General features: G+C 40.8%; 1 protein-coding gene across 3 annotated transcripts in view; it reads left to right on the top strand.

Annotated features, from left to right (window-relative positions):
* Window positions 1–16,836, top strand: part of kcnab1a (potassium voltage-gated channel, shaker-related subfamily, beta member 1 a) — a 245,703-nt gene that overhangs the window by 220,944 nt on the left and 7,923 nt on the right. For all 3 annotated transcript variants that reach the window (XM_017715430.2, XM_017715427.2, XM_017715428.2), the window contains 2 exons: window positions 4,808–4,894; window positions 15,513–15,598. In XM_017715430.2, the coding sequence (XP_017570919.1) occupies window positions 4,808–4,894; window positions 15,513–15,598 (173 nt within the window). The remainder of the gene's footprint in view (window positions 1–4,807; window positions 4,895–15,512; window positions 15,599–16,836) is intronic.

Raw genomic sequence — 16,836 nt, 5'->3', positions numbered from 1 at the left:
AGACTGGTGGTGTTTTGAATATGACTGCATCTGGATTCCTTGGCACACTCAAGCATTCGTTCATTCAATTAACACAAATAAGCTACAACGTTTGAATATTACACTTTCAGTCAAAATGGCCATTAAGCACAAGCTATTCATACATCTTAGATTAGAAAAGGAGATTAGATACAAAATAATCCAACCGTAACCATATAAACAGGACTTAAAGCCTTCATCTTTGAGAGAAAATCGAGCTCCACTTATACTTCAGATCGGAAAACATCCACAGGTGTCTCTGTCTGTCCTTCCACTGTGAGAACTCTGCGCCGTGGGTCTGAAAGGATGTGTAGCTGCTCAGAAGCCTCACGGAGAAAAAAAAGACAAAAGACAAAAATGTAGAGGACATGCAGAGAAGCTGCTGGTGTTCTCAGAACAATGGTGCACCCCAGAGTTCACACCTTAAAATCACTGAATGTGTTTGGAATGACTTGCTTCGTGTGAGAAACAGGACGTGCAACCAACTTCTAAGACTGAACTTTGGACGTTTGGAAAAATAAGCAGATTTCTTTAAAAAACTGAACACAGGTCTCCTGAAAAGAATGGACGCTGAAATAAAGACGAAGAGTGGACACATTGAGTGTGTTTACATGCATGTGGCTTGCCCCAGCCCACCGGGCCCCGACGATGACGGCTGAGAGAGCCGGCAGAAAGGCGGGCCTGAGCACTCAGTGGCGACACATATCGGCGAGGACATCGGGGAGAGAGCTGCGAGTGTGGAGGGGGCGGAGCGCAAAGTCACGGGAATGACGGTGGGAGGAGGAGGAGGACGACGCTGGTGCCGACCAATAGAGGCACCAGAAGAGGCACCTGTTACACAGCAAGGCTGCTACGTTCGACCCAGGCGGCCAAGCTGCCAGCTGGGGGCGATAACAAGGCTCCGGTGCTCACGCTGCCTTTAATGAGAGCCAGCTGATTCTCATCTGGCAGGCAGCCTGAGCACGTTTAAAAAGAGCTGACAGGGAACAGAGTGGGAGAGGGAGGGGAGGCAGAAAAAAAAAGACTGAAAAGCTGAAAAGCTCAAGGACGAGACTGAAAAGTGGCCAGCTTAGTGCAGTGTTTGGTTTGGTTTGGTTTGGTTTGGTCTGGTTTGTGTGTACTTATTTGGGTTAATAAAGAGAATGGCTGCCACAATATTGAATCCGGCCTCCACCTTGAGCCTGGGGTATCACATGCCAAGCTACAATGCACTTGAGTAATCAGATAATGTGAAACTTCGGGTCTGCATGAGTCAGACAGTAATCAGATTTCTGCTTTACAACCAGCCAATAAACTCACAGAAGACGTGACGTAAACGTAATGTAAAACTCTTTTTTAAACCATCGCACCACTTTACCTGAAAAATGAACATACATCATTTAGAAGACAAAGAATATTTAAATCCTTCATCTCGTCAAGAAAGTGGTTGGTTTTAGCATCACTCCAAAAGTATTTTGCTGCATTTCGCGGCAACACTGCTTACTAATTTCCAGTACAGCAGTCTGTTGTCACACATGCGCAGACTGAGAAATACGAAAGAAATCAGAGTAAGAGTCCACATGCACTGAGAAATCTGATTACTGAGCTAAAATCCAGCCTCTTTATCAGATTTCTTCATTTAAAAGATTTCTAGATCAGAGTATGACCATTTCAATAATCAGTTAACTGCAGAAATCTGATTATGATTGGATTATTAAGTGCATGTAAAAGCACTTAGTGAATACTGAAATTGATATTTAGTTATTGAGGTTATGTACACATACTTAGTTGTCATTTGACTGGAAATAAATGAAAGGTGGTCTGAAATGAAAGGTGCATATCACTACTTACACACACCTTAGCCTGTATTAAAGCACAGAAGCCAGTTACAAAATAAACATTGTCTTTATTTTTTTATAAATTTACAGTCATGTTCTTGGGTTGGACCATTCCGTTTTTCTTACTGGAGCCCATTAGACCTTAGTTAAGACCACTGATTATACTAAGAATGGATGAGTCTTATAGATCTTATATTAGGTCTAAGTGATGGACTCAACTTGGATCAGTCCAGATAGTGGAACTCTATAGAGAGCAAAAAACAGTTAGTCTTGTTGGTTCAGTGGGGTGTGTTTCCCATCAGAGAGTGAACCACAGAAGGTCATTCAGAGCAAGGAGGTGGCTATTACAGTGCCAGCTAATCTCACTCTTAGGGTGTATAGCTCCCCAGGCAGGTCAGTGGTTAGAACTGCAGAAAATTACAGAGCTGCAGATACAACAGTGAGAACACAGAAGGGCTGGAAGTTGGTGAGAACTGGTGCTGTAGCCTTCAGCAAAGCTCTTAAAGTCAATCACCAGGGAAGGTGCTAATGTTGCAATGAATTAATGAAATCTTGAGGGAAGTTATAATTATGCTGATGCAGCCATGCTAACGGGTTACCGCTCGTTTCATTTATTGTGAGTCACATTAGCATTTTTAAAAAGTCTTATAAAAGAAGCAGAATGCATTTGCATTCGTTTCTATGATCCCTACACAAAACTGAACATATTCACTGGTGTAAAGGGTTCTTTAGTAAAAACAGTGGTTCTATATATGACCATGAACGCTCATTTGCATGCTTAAATGGTTCTTTGTATGGTTAAATCATTCTTGAGATAAATGGAGAATGACCTCTATATGGTTCTTTTTGGAAATGATTCTTTATAGCAGCAAAACGGGTTCCAATGTCAAGTTTTTCTATATAGAATTATATACAACACATCCTCCTTGAAGAACCATGCTTTTAAAGAGTGTACTCAATGACAAAATGCTAACAAACTGCCTTTAAAGTGTTATGTCGCCCAAAAATGCTAACACAGCTAACGATGACGGAAGCTACACTGTAAAAAGAAAATTCTGTAAAATTACAGAAAATGTACTGGCAGTTTATTACCTGGATTTTTCAGTTATTTTACAGAATGTTCCTTCATCAACTAAACAGATTTTTTCCATAAATTAACGAAAAAAATTTTTTTACAGATTTTTTCAATTAAATCAGTTTTCCTTCATCAATTAAACAGATATTTTCTGTAAATTGACAAGTTTTTCTTTATTTAACTAAATGTCTCCTGTTATTTTACAGTGTAGTGAGAATTAGAAGGCTCTGTGGCACAATGCTAACTGAACCTACAAGGTTTGATTCATTATTAGCAATGTTCGCATCCGTAGTTAAGGAAATCTCAGGGCAGTGAGTATTATGCTAATGTCGTCATGCTGACAGGTTGCTAACTTTCCCCAGCTTGTTCCCTCACTCAAAAATGCTAACATGGCTAGCAATGAACGAAGCTAGTGGAAATCAGTAGGCTGAGCTGCGCAATACTACTGACCCTACTAGCTTTCATTCATTGTCTGATTCATTCCTAAATACAACGCAAAGGCAAAATGCCAACAAACCACCTTTAAAGTGTTCTGTCACCAAAAAGCGCTAACACAGCTAGCAATGAATGAGAATCAGGAGACTAAGCTGCATAATGCTAACTGACCCTGCTAGGTTTGATTCATTATTAGCAACATTAGCATTCCTACTTAAGGAAATCTTAAAGTCCACTAAAGTAGTCGGGTCATTCTACAGAAACGTCCACTTTGCTATCTCTCCATCGGAGTCACTGGCGTTACTGAGCGCCAGCGGTGTTACACGTAAGAAAGGTAACACCAGTGACATTTTCAATGAAAAATACATTTTGCAAAATGTCTCCAACAGAGCGTCAAACCACATGATGCCTGTCATGGAATACCCACCAAAATATGGAATTTAATCCATTTGTATTCTATTTTTTCACAGTTTCCTAAGAATAAAGTGGGTCACACCAGTGACGTCAACTAAAAGCTTCATATGAAATCATGAGCTAAATGAGAATTTCTGAGAACTGAAAAGACAGAGTGGACTCACCATGTGCTTTTCCTCATAGATCCTCAGAAGATAGGTAAAAGGAAGTCGAGTGATGTCATCAGTTTGATTTTTATTTCAAAAATAGGAGATTTTTGTTACGCAGTAACACCAGTGACACGACTCCTGGGTACCACAACTTTCTTTATATATTTTCTAATATTTATTTGGCATTATTTTTCTTTGTCATTACATTTCTACATTCCATAGTCATAGTATAGATTATTGTAGTTAAAATTGCAGAAAAATGTTTTTTTTCTTCAACATATGGCCTCAACCTTCACACATGACTATGGAGACAAGCTCTTCTGTGGTGCTTGGAATTCTATCTGATTGATTCGAAAACTAATATTGCTAAATTGAGGCTCAAGAAGGTGTAATTGTTAAAATAACTTAGTTTTGAATTAAAATATAAATAAATTGTAACCCGAACATGTTTTTCAAGTGTAATATATCTTTAAATGCCAAGAACACAAAAATGGATGTTTCTGTAAAATGACCCAGTCATGCTCACCGGTTCCTACACTAGAATTTTCTAGAATTTTTGTAAATGTTTTTTTTTTTCCTTCCGTGAGACCTATAAAAGAAGCAGTTTCCCAGAGTTTTGATATTTTTACCATACATTTCACTCTAATGCTACATATAGATTATTTATAATACTCATTTCCTATATTCTGGATGACTTGTGTAATCTATGCAAACGAATCATCTTAAAGTGTTCCGTCATTCAAAAAAGCTAACATGGCTAACATTGAATGCAGCTAGTGAGAATGAATGAAGCTAATGGCAAATCACTAAGCTGTGTAACGCTAACTGACCCTATTAGGTTTGACTGATTATTAGCAATGTTAATATTCCTATTTATTCATATGGTCTCTTCTTTCCAGGCCTCAAGGGTTCGCTTCAGAGGTTGCAGCTGGAATATGTGGATGTGGTCTTCGCCAACCGGCCAGATAGCAACACACCAATGGAAGGTGAGCAAACTGGGGAAATGCATATTTTTATTTAAATAAAGTTGTCTATATTTTATATTAGTGATTTCATTTTTTGCAGAATGTAGCCTCCACACTTTATTGCTCGGCTGGCGAATTGACTTCCAGCTGTATTTGTACAGAATGTACTAAATCCTGTCTACGACTAAAAGGGTTGAAGTAGGTTCACATCAATCCGGCTGCTACTTGTGGGGAATGAGGTAGTCATGGAAACATGGCCAGTTGGTACAGGGCAGTCCCCAGGGTGCAGTCACTCTAATGGCTTGACCCTTCACACTTCACTCTCATAAAAGGACCTGTCAGCCAGCCAGGGTCCACCACAGTCCGCCGAAGCCTCTCCAACGCTACAGAACCCTGTTATTCTCAGCACTGTGTCAGAGAGAACTGAGACCACAGAAATGGGCTTTGACACATTAAGTGAGTCCAAGTTACATGTCGATGGAGTGAGAAGAGGTGACAAAGAGCAAGAAAGAGAAATATGATGTATTATATTATTATATTAAACTATATGGTATGTCTGAAGTTTCCAACCCTGGTCCTGGGAGACCTTGCTAGCTCTGGTATGAGAACACTCCTCCACAGTGCTTGCCCATACACCATCGAGAGCCTAGTATAGGGGTCAGCTACCCAAATGTAAATGCATCTTGCATTTTTTCCTTTCAACAAAAATCAAACCACCTTGAGAGCCACAAGATTTTATATCCATCTTGGCTGTAAATATGTCTCAATATGTGCTAATGTTCTAACACAGGCTAACAAATATAATATAAACAGAAAAAAATGACCTATTTTGCTCTGTTTTAAGCTTTGGCTCAGCTATAGACACTTTTCTCACATTCTTCTTGTTCTAACTTTCCCATTCCGCCTTAAATGATGCCTGAGTCACCAGCCACGCCATTTAAGGTGGAACGGGAAAAAAAAAGCCACTGGCTGATGAGACGCTGACTTCAGCTTCATGACCTTTTTAGTGTTTGAAAGTTTCTCATTGCAGATGTAAAACTTATCAGGAAACCAGCTGGACTGGATTATGAAGGCAAATAAGTCCGCCTGTCTCTAAAGTATTGATGTTTGTCTTAAGTCTTCCTTTTTTGCTTTTTCATTAGCTACCAGCTAGGCGAGGTTGTTTTCTGCATTGCTATGGTGAAACAGCAGTTCTACATTATTATTATTGTTAAACTGTGTTGAATGATCAGCAGAGCTTTATTTAACTGGAAAGGAGGATTATTTTAATTTGACCTAAAAATTCTAATTCTGCTGTGGAGCCGCAACAGGGTGGTAAAAGAGCCGCATGGACTAGTAGGCTGTCCTGACTTGTCGCAGCTTAGTGACCAGCGTACCCATCACTGCAATGTATTTCTTCATAATCTTCAAACAGGACTATATGCTATGCAAGTTTTTGAAACTTGCAATGTGCACAAATGATTGAGAGTGATTGAAGGTCTGGCAGGATCTGCCAGCTGAGTTCTTTGAATTCTCAGAAAAGAAGGGTGTGTTTTTCTTATTTGAAAGACACTTGAAAAATGGTACCTCCCTGGAATCGCAGCCTGCCTCAGCTGCAGCCTCAGCTTTGAGACAGGACTCTGGAGTTCTGTCCTGCAAATGTTTGTGTTTTCCTGCTCTAAACACCTTCTTCAACTTTGGAAGGGCTTGGTAATAATTTGGTGAGTTCCAACAAGGAAACCAACTAAAAGCAATTAAACTGTAAAGGGCCGGGGGAACTCCAGGACCAGGGTTCCCTGTAGTTCACTTTGTAGTGCAGCAGTGCCCAATCTGTCAGTCATAAGAAGCTAGAAAACAGCAGTGCTCCTACTTGGTTGGAACGAAAACCTGCAGCCACACCCGCTCTATGTGAATAAGACTGGGCACCCTGATCCATTTGTACAATGGAAAATGTTTCCTCCATACAACCAAACTGTCCAGTTTCTACTACCAAAGCTTCTCCACTATGTTTTCAGGCTGTGATCAGATGATGGAGCAAATTCTGCCCATAACACCATCATACAGGGTTATTCCAAACGAATAATCCAATTTCAAAGTGCCATATTTTTACAACTGTGAGGCGCCTAGGAACCAATCACAATCCAACTGCAAGTGGGCATCATAGAGTTTCTCACTGTCAGTACGGCAGCGAACCTCCAACAGCTCAGAGCATTTGTTGTTGGTACCAGCATCACCAGATCTCTCACCGTGTGACAGTTTTTTTGTGGGGGTACGTTAAGTTGCTGTTTATGTGCCACTCCCGACAACACTGGTTGACCTTCGAAAATGCATTAAAAGAGCTGTGAGTACAGCAACACCCAACATGCTCAATCGAGTATGGGATGAATTTGACTGTGGTGTTGATGTTGTCCGTACAGCTGGAGGAGGTTCATATTGAGCACTTGTAAAATTACATAATAAACTTTATGCTCAATTAAACCATTTACAGTTTACTGCATTGTTCTGTAATGATTTACAAGTGAAATAAATCATTTTGAAACTGGATGAATCTTTTCGGATCATCCTGTATTTTAGGGCAGGTGTGGTTGGGGAGAGAGTGAGTGAGTGAATAAGAGAGAAAAGATGGAGAAATTGAAACTAACAGATAGGGGTGCGGGAAAAACTCGATTCTTAGATGCACCGTGATGCGGACATGAGCGATTCTGAATCGATTCATAAATGTCAAATTGATTTTCTAAATATTTCATTTATTTACACAGCAGGTAAAAGTGGCCTGAATCTGATTTTCTCACCAAATCCAATTGTTTTGTTTGGCTTTTCATGTTATCTTTTAAATGTGATCTGTATGTGACATCAGTCTGAACAGATGAGCTCCTAAACTGACCCGCATGCGCAAAAGAACAATGCTTCACTAGGCGGCTCGTCCAGAGGTAAACTGTAATGACGGCCAAAGAACGCCAGTCGCTCCCGGGGCTTTCAATTTCGTCTTTGCCAGCATCACGAGTGATTATGAAGTTCCAGTGGTTGACAGCTGGGCTCATCACCCACAGTGTGGTCGAGTTCACCGTAAAAGACACGTTATGGTGTCACGGCCACTTCTTTGGAGTCTCAGCAGCACGAAATTATGACAAATGTCAAATTGGACTGATGTAAAAGTCACATGAAATCCGATCTGGCTGTTCAGACTGAGTCGCATTGCCGCAGATCAGATACGGATTGGATTTCAGTACCACATATGAAAGCGTCTCAAATCGGAATTGAAAATGTCAAATTCAGTGCGTTTTTTGCTGTTCACACTGACACACAAATGACAAATCTGGGTCACATATGAGGTAAAAATCGGATTTGGGCCACTTTTACCTGCTGTGTAAACGTAGCCTAATAAAAGTCAGGTTAGGTCAGGAGTCACAACCCAAATGTTATCAAATCACCTTGGGAGCCACAACATTTAATGTCTACTACATCTCAGTAGGTGTTAATGTCCTAGTATAGGCTAAAAATATAAATGAAAACACAGATTTACTTTACTCTGCTTAAGCTTTAGCTGAGGTTGCTTTCCTCCCATCTCCGCCAGAAAGCTTTTCATCAAAAGTAGAGCAGTTTCTTTTAAAATGTCTCTCAACATTCGAGTGATTTACGAAGCTGAAGTTGCGTCTCGTTCACCAGCTTCTTGTTAGAATTTTCCCATTTCACCTTAAATTCTGCCTGAGGTGCCGAATGTAACTGCTGCACGTTTTTAAAGTGGACTGGGAAAATTCAAAAGAGAAGCGACTTCATCTCCGCAACTTTTTAGTGTTTGACAGGCTCTCGTTGCAGATTTAACGAGCCGGAAACCCACTACATTGCATATAAATGTGAATACGTCCATTCATCTCTAAATGTTTGTCTTAAATCTCTGTCGTTCACTACTAGTGAGGCGAGACTTCGTTGCTATGAGACCTGCAGTCTGCACACCTGTTCTCAGTCATTGAGAACCAGGGCTTTCGTGCACACATGTTGCACACTTTGGAGCAGAGATTCAACGTCCAGTCTTGAAAATATTTTACTGATACAGTGACCCCTGACTCTGTACAACGAGACCAAAACCAAAGTTATAAAATCTAAAGAAAACGGGCAGGACGGCTGTAACGTGCTGTGTGGACCTCCATTATCACTGGATCTTATTTCACCCTACCAGCGCATTTTATCGCAGATGAGTTTGCAGATTCTAATGTGCTCCAAACAAGAGCAGTGAATGACAGCCTCCTAGTTCACTTGTCACATCACTTCCATTTGATTTATTAATAAAAGATATTGGAGGTAATTCATTATGGATCATTACAAATACTTTCCTTTAAAAGTACTGAGTAATCACATGATGAGAAAATAGAAATCCTGTATGGAAAAACAAAAGATGCACCAAGATGCATCAATAATCATTTTATAATCTCATCACGGCCCTCTGAATCGTAATCGAATCGTAAGGTGCCTAAAGATTCCCACCCCTACTAACAGGCCAGTTTAGGCACACACTGTAATGAAACTTGCACTACATGCCTGAAGTAAGAGAGAAGGAGAAAGAGACAGAGGGGGAATATTTTACGGAATTCTCTTAGCCAACTCGCTCTGGCCTTCATAGCATTTAATTAAAAGAGCCATCTGACATAATGTGCCACTCAGCCTCTATCTCTCCATTGCTCTCTCACTCACTCCCCATCTTTCTCTTTCTCTCTCTAGTTATCCTCTGTTTTTCTACTTGTAGCAGTTTATACACTTCACATCTCCCTTTTTCATAGCAAGTTTATCATTCTCCCAACCACAGATACACAGCTAGAGTGCATGTGGAGGAGAGCACTGTTCTCTTGTGTTTGGCTTGTTCTCAGCTCTTTTCCATTTCAAAGGGACTGTGTTGTTTTGCCAAGGTCGCTGGGATTTAGCGTGCCTCCTGAAACCTCCTCCCAATCAGATGCTTCTCAATCCATAGCTTTGCAGGCCAAGCAAGAGACAGGAAAGAGGCTGCCTCATGCTGTGCTATTTAACCCATCTTTCTTTCCGTGCCCTCTATGCCCAAGCAAATATCCAGAGAGCACACTCTGGCTTAATGTGTTTGAAGTGCTAAGTTGGCTCATTAAGGTTGCTTTGGAGGTAATTCCACTTTTCATTATGGTAGTAATGATTGGGGGCACTCCGATGTCCCTTCCCCTCCACTGAGGTCCTTTCGTCCCAGGTGAAAATGGAATATACTGCACGTATTCCAAGATCTAAGCAATATATTGCAAAACATTCATATCGCTGGCATCAGAAGAAAAATTTGTCATTTTTCAGATTTTGACATAATTTGAAAATGCCTTTTGCCCTTTACTGTAAATTTCATGATGAATGGACCAAAGGAAACAGCCCAAAATTACTTTGAAAAAAGTCTGGTTCCATTGACTTACATTAAGAGTAAAGTGTGTCTTTTTTCCTTCTTCTGTAAAGTTACCATTTTGGAGGTGTGAGTTTTTTTTTCGACAATGGCGATATATTTTACTCTACTATATTTCATGTAAGTTTTCCTTTTGTCTATAATTCTTAAACCTCCTTTTTATGTGGCCTAGTGCCCTGAAGCCAGTGCTGGGGTTGACTCAAGGTGTGCTGAGTCTTGTTATGTTGCTTTGAGGACACACAGGGTCCAGGACAAAAGACTGGCTCAAGATAAGATTACAACTGGACGGTCACATCCTGTTATTTATTGAGGCCCAGCCCAATTCCGCTGGTTCAAAGTTTATTCGATCAGATTTTAAATTCTGGACTGTATTAAATATCTGAAACAGCCATGTTCATAAAGATATATCTTGATATAAGATGAACCAAGACATTATGATTTCTCACAGACGAAATGACTAACATTGATTATCTCATGACAACAGCGCATGTCTGGTATAAATCAGATGGCAAATGAACATTCAGTTCTTCTGGTAGATATGTTGAAGGCAGGGGAAATGGGCAGGTGTGAAAACCTGATCAACTTAGACAAGGGCCAGATCATTATGTCAAGAAGACTGAGTTGAAGCATTTCCAAAACAGCAAGGCTTGTTGGGTGCTCCCAGTCAGCATTGGTGAGAATTTATTGACAGTGGTCTGAGGAGGGACCAACCACAAACTGGCATTGATGTTGGGTACCAAAGGCTCATTGATGCAAGATGGCAAGGAAGGCTATTCTGTCTGACTGACAGAAGGGCTACTATGGCATAAGTCCCAGAAATGTTTTAATGATGTTTACAGGAGGAATGTGTCACAACACACAATGCGTTGCATCCTGCCGCATATGGGACCATGTAGCCACAGAGCAGTCAGATTGCCCATGCTAATTCACACATGCCATCTACCTACAGTATCTCACAAAAGTGAGTACACCCCTCTGCAAATTACACCCCTCTGTAAACCACATTTCTGCAAATATTATATCTTTTCATGGGACGACACTATAGAAATTAAACTTGGATATAACTTAAAGTTGTCAGTGTACAGCATGTATAGCAGTATAGATTTACTGTCCTCTGAAAAGAACTCAACACACAACCATTAATGTCTGAATAGCTGGCAAGGCAGTTGACATCTTGGAGGTGTGTTTGGGGTCATTATTGAATTGGAAAACTGCCATGTTGCACAGTTTCTGAAGGGTGGGGATCATGCTCTGCCTCAGAATGTCACAGTACATGTTGGAATTCATGTTTCCCTCAATAAACCGTGGCTCCCCAGTGCCAGCAGCACTCATGCAGCTCCAGACCATGATGCTACCACCACCATGCTTGACTGTAGGCAAGAGACAGTTGTCTTGGTACTCCTCACCAGGGCACCACCACACATGCTGGACACCATCTGAGCCAAACAAGTTTATCTTGGTCTTGTCAGGACCACAGGACATGTTTCCAGTATACCATATTCTTGGACTGCTTGTCTTAGGCAAACTGTTTCTGGGCTTTCTTATGCGTCAGCTTCCGAACGGCCATGCAGACTGAGTCGATTCATTGTGCAGCGTATGGTCTGAGCACTGACAGGCTGACCTCCCACTTCTTCGACCTCTGCAGCAATGCTGGCAGCACTTATGTGTCAATCAAGTATGTGCGATGTGCTGAGCAACAAGTCTGATCCACAGTGGCTCACAACTTACAGGACAGTTGCTTAGGGATCTACTGCTAATATCTTGCTGTCAGATACTGCAGAGCCCCTCAGAGGCCTTGCAGAGTTCGTACCTCAGCAGATTGGAGCTGCTTTGGTGACACATGAGGGATCAACAGCATACTAAGCAGGCAGTCATACTGTTTTGGCTTATTAGGGTATATAAGTACTGCAATTGCAGGTTAAATCTGGAACCCAATATTTAGGCCTATCCATGCTTCTTTTGTTCTTGAATCAGTCATTTTGTAGAAATTGTAGAAATGTATCTGTTACTTCTTCAGAAAAATATGGAATCTGATATGTTTAACTACTGATGCGTCTGATCTGAGTGGAGTTTGGGGAACGCTCTCTGCAGAATTACAAAAGCAAGCAACGGCACTTGAGCTTAATTGGCTCATTAATGTTTCACTTGTGCTAACTGATCGGAGAGTCACACTGTTCTTCATCATTAGAGAGGCTATTAGTGACATATGATGTGCTCGTCGTTGCTAATGCATCTAAAATGCCAGGTTGCCTTTCAAAGCTCATTAGGTTCTCTTCGGGGCTGGATACAGATTCTTATTTCAGGATCAGAGGAGCAGCTTACGGCTTTTCACCATGAGGAGGGTCTTAGCGTGATCTAGCCATGGATGGATGGATCTGTTAGATTGTATCAGTTCCTCTTTTTTATTCTGAGATTTAGTCATTTAGTAGATACTCTTATGCAGTGAAAGAGTAGAAAGTAAAGTGATAAAAAGTACATATTCATTTTGAAAAGATTTAGAAAAGCATTTTATTTGATGGGTACCTACATAGGGACTTCATAGCACATATACATTGTATAACCTATTCATAAAGCAACACTTGAAAAACAGCTTAGGTACGTTTTCTTAAGATGAGATGAAATGTCTTATGAAGTCAGTAGCTTTAGTATTGACATAGTAGCCTTCAAACCTATCTACCATTATTTATTTGTTCAATTTATAATACTATTATGAAGCATCACTAATACTCATGCATTTCTTTTAAAATACATTTTACATTGCATTATTAATCTTATGCATATGTCATGATGTCCCCATGTAGTTAGCCTCCAAATAAAGTGTTACTAGATGAACAAGAAGGGGAATATTTATGATTACACTTTAAGTTGGCTTGACAAAGTTGCTATGGCATCCCAGGTGGTGGCTAAGGTGTTGTGAGGCCTTTGCTGTGGTATTCCGGATGGTTTGCTAAGGTGTTGCCGGGTCATTGCTACGGTATCCCCAGTGATTGCTAAGGTGTTACTAGGCCTTAGGTGTGGTATCCCAGGTGGTTGCTAAGGCCATTGCTATAGTACCCCAGTGATTGCTAAGGTATTGCTAGGACTTTGGTGTGGTATCCCAGGCGGTTGCAAATGTTTTGCTAGGCCATTGCCTTACTATCCCCAGTGATTGCTAAGGTGTTGCTAGGCCTTTGCTGTGGTATCCCAGGTGGTTGCTAAGGTGTTAGGCCATTGCCACAGAATCTCCAGTGATTACTAAGGTGTTGCTAGACCATTGCTATAGTACCCGTAGTGATTACTAAGGTGTTGCTAGGCCTTTGATGTGGTATCCCAGGTGGCTGCTAAAGTATTGCTAGGCCATTGTATATATGTGCTAGTATGTTTGTGAGTCTGTTTGTAACATCTATGAGGGGCAGTCTAAGATATGTGTTTTGTGACATCATTTGATGCAGTTAGATTTGAGCTCAACATTTTGCCATTACTTTCCTATGGGAAAAAAATGTTATTAAACAAATGCAGTATGATAAACCCATGTGCAGTCAGCCCTAAAAGCTCCCTCAGAGTCCTGCAAGTGTAACTTAGGGCAAAAGAGCTTTTTCTGCATCTCTCCTTTTTTCTCATTTTATACCCCCCCATTTATCTCTCTGGTATGCACAGGCAGGAAGCAGTGCGGTGGTTTTTGTACTGCATCGATTGTCCAGGAGCTGCAGTCCTGACTCTACAGTGTGTGTGCGTGTGTGTGACGCATATTAAAGCCCCCCTTAGAACTCGTCCCGCAATCATTATAAAGCTATAGGACTCTGCATTGCCCTAGCGCAAACCCCCCCCCCCCCACACACACACACTCACATATATATACATCTGACAGCAATGAAGTGCTGTGTAATACTGCAGTGGCTACATTCACACGAGAGTCAACACAGGTGTTTGCCTTCCCTGCCTGCTAAACCAGAGAATGACCATTAAGTTTATCAAAACATGTTCAATCTCTCATATATTCAAGATTTCATAACTGCTTTTTGTCCCAGGGCAAGCTCAGAAATCCTTTTCTTACACCATCGCATTCTCTTTCATCTTTCTCCTTCTTCTCTCCAGAGACCACATAGATTTAGAATTGTATGTGATTCATGTATTGTGCCTATCAGTGTTTTTAATAATGTCTTTCTTGCATTTGTTGACCAACTCATGTTTCAATATTTGATAAAAAACCTACAAAGAAGATGTGTGGAGCTAATGCATATATACACTCCATCCACTGTGTTAGAAACACCTACCACTCACTGAAATCCACTTACTTTATAGGTCCACTATACACCAATCAGGCATAACATTATGACCACCTCCTTGTTTCTACACTCATTGTCCATTTGCTCAGCTCCACTTACTGTATAGCTGCACTTTGTAGTTCTACAGTTACAGACTGTAGTCCATCTGTTTCTCTGATACTTTGTTAGCCCCCTTTTACCCTGTTCCTCAGTGGTCAGGACCCCCATGGAGCCTCACAGAACAGGTACTATTTTGGGTGGTGGATCATCCTCAGCACTGCACTTTTTTCTGAATTTATACAAACACTTTCATTTTATAATAAATTAGTTTTGGCTGGTTTATGTTTATGAACAGAGACCTACAGATCAATGTAGTAAAGGAAACTCATTTGTGATCCTGAGTTTAAAGCAAGTTTTTATTCAAATTAAACTTGGAACTAAGTTGCAAAGTAATCTTAGACCACTCGGTTCTCTCTGATGGAAACTGTTTACCTTCAGTGTTTTGTGCTTATGATCATTTTAAGACATCAGTGACTAATTAATGACGTTCTATTAAAAGACTGGTTTACCAAGAGAGACACTGGAGTATTTTCACCTTAAATGAGTTAATAAGGCAAGAGTCTTGTTACAGAAATGATAACAGGACATCAGAGCCATGAATAATCTTTTAGTTCTTTTACTTTCATATACTTCTATACTTTAGTGCTTCTACTCAAGTGGAGGTCTAAAGGGAGGAACTTCTACTTTTACTGGAGTAATATTTTACCCTGGGTATCTCTACTTTAACTCAAGTACGTGCCTTGTGTACTTTGTCCAGAGTTCTCTACAAGGCCTTAAGTCCCCTTGTTTTAATATATTTTAATCTTTTTTTTAATTAAAACTTTAGAAACTCATTTTGTTCCCTTAGTTTTACCTTCAACCAAGGCCAGAAACAGAAGGTAGAGCTACTAAGCAGGGGTTTCCGATAATGTGGCACATCGAAATGAAATATATTTACTTGTCTTGTTTCTAGAAATCGTGCGGGCGATGACCTACGTGATCAACCAGGGAATGACCATGTACTGGGGGACGTCACGATGGACAGCCATGGAAATTATGGTGAGCCGTAACAATCTCATAAATCCCATTCTTCTAGTCACTTTAATTCACTTGAGTACCCCGAATGAAGAATGAAGCAGTACATTATCTGGATTAGCTGGAAGGTGTTCCAGTAGAGATAGTGGCAAACCCTAATAGGTCTGTGTCAGATCTGTCCTTCGTTATGGCTACCGTCCTGCTTTCCCCAGAATAATGCCTGCAGCGGAGGACAGCAGCGGTGGCTACATCTAACAGGGCATTGAGGCATCCCACAGCATGCTCACAAAACACCCTAAACTGCTTTTTTCGATTTCCAGCTAAAGGCTCAGCAGATTGCTGTTCACTTGTCAGCAACTGAGAGGAGGACAAACTGTTATCTTCTTCTAAAGAGCTAAATGAAGTTGTTTTGAAGGGAACATAAGAGGGCACCAGCATGCCCTTTGGCAGGCCTGGTATTGAGCTGATGTTTTTAGCAACTCTCCTACTGTAATCTTTGTGTACGCTCATGCTGTACGTGCTAATGACAGTGTGTTCAGGCTCAGGCAGAGCAATTGGACAGGAGAGTGCTGTAATTTAGCTGGCATCATTAGTTCATGAGTTAATAAATGGCCATTTCAGTGAGGCCTGGCGAGGCAGAGGCAAAAATGACCCATAATTTGAGCTGCAGTGATCACGATGCCAGGCTTTCTGGTGTCACGCCAACTAGTGTCCCTCCTACACAACCATACACCTCCCCCATCAGCTCCCAGCAGGCAACGTTTAAATGATACTGTTGCTTGTGTTATTTTTCCAGGGAGACGGGCCACGAGAAACCTTGTAAGGTTATTGTATGCACAACAAGACAGGCCAAAAGTTTGCTGCACTGACTGATCCTTAATTTGTTTTTGCTGGTGATTATCCTGGGGAGGTTTATCACAGCTCTAATCACATCCATCTGATTCTCTCATTCAGATGCTGCTAAAGGCTTGATTAACTCAATCCGCTGAGTTAAACTAAAGCAATAAGCCACTCAAGGTTGCACGCTGTTAGGCACGATGTGACAAGGAGTAAAAAAATAAAAAGCAAGACATCATGGTTCACTGTGTTTGATGTATTGTTAGTAATAATTAACAATTGAGCCCTTGCAACAAATAACAGTAAACACATTCTACACTCATTATCCATTTGATCAGCTCCACTTACTATATAGATGCACTTTGTAGTTCTATAGTTACAGACTGTAGTCCATCTGTTTCTCTGATACTTTGTTAGCCCCCTTT

Source organism: Pygocentrus nattereri, chromosome 7 (assembly GCF_015220715.1).
Source record: "Pygocentrus nattereri isolate fPygNat1 chromosome 7, fPygNat1.pri, whole genome shotgun sequence".
Classification (NCBI taxonomy): Eukaryota; Metazoa; Chordata; class Actinopteri; order Characiformes; family Serrasalmidae; genus Pygocentrus; species Pygocentrus nattereri.
The sequence above is the reverse complement of the archived record's forward strand: the minus strand, read 5'-3'. Positions and strand labels throughout refer to the sequence as shown.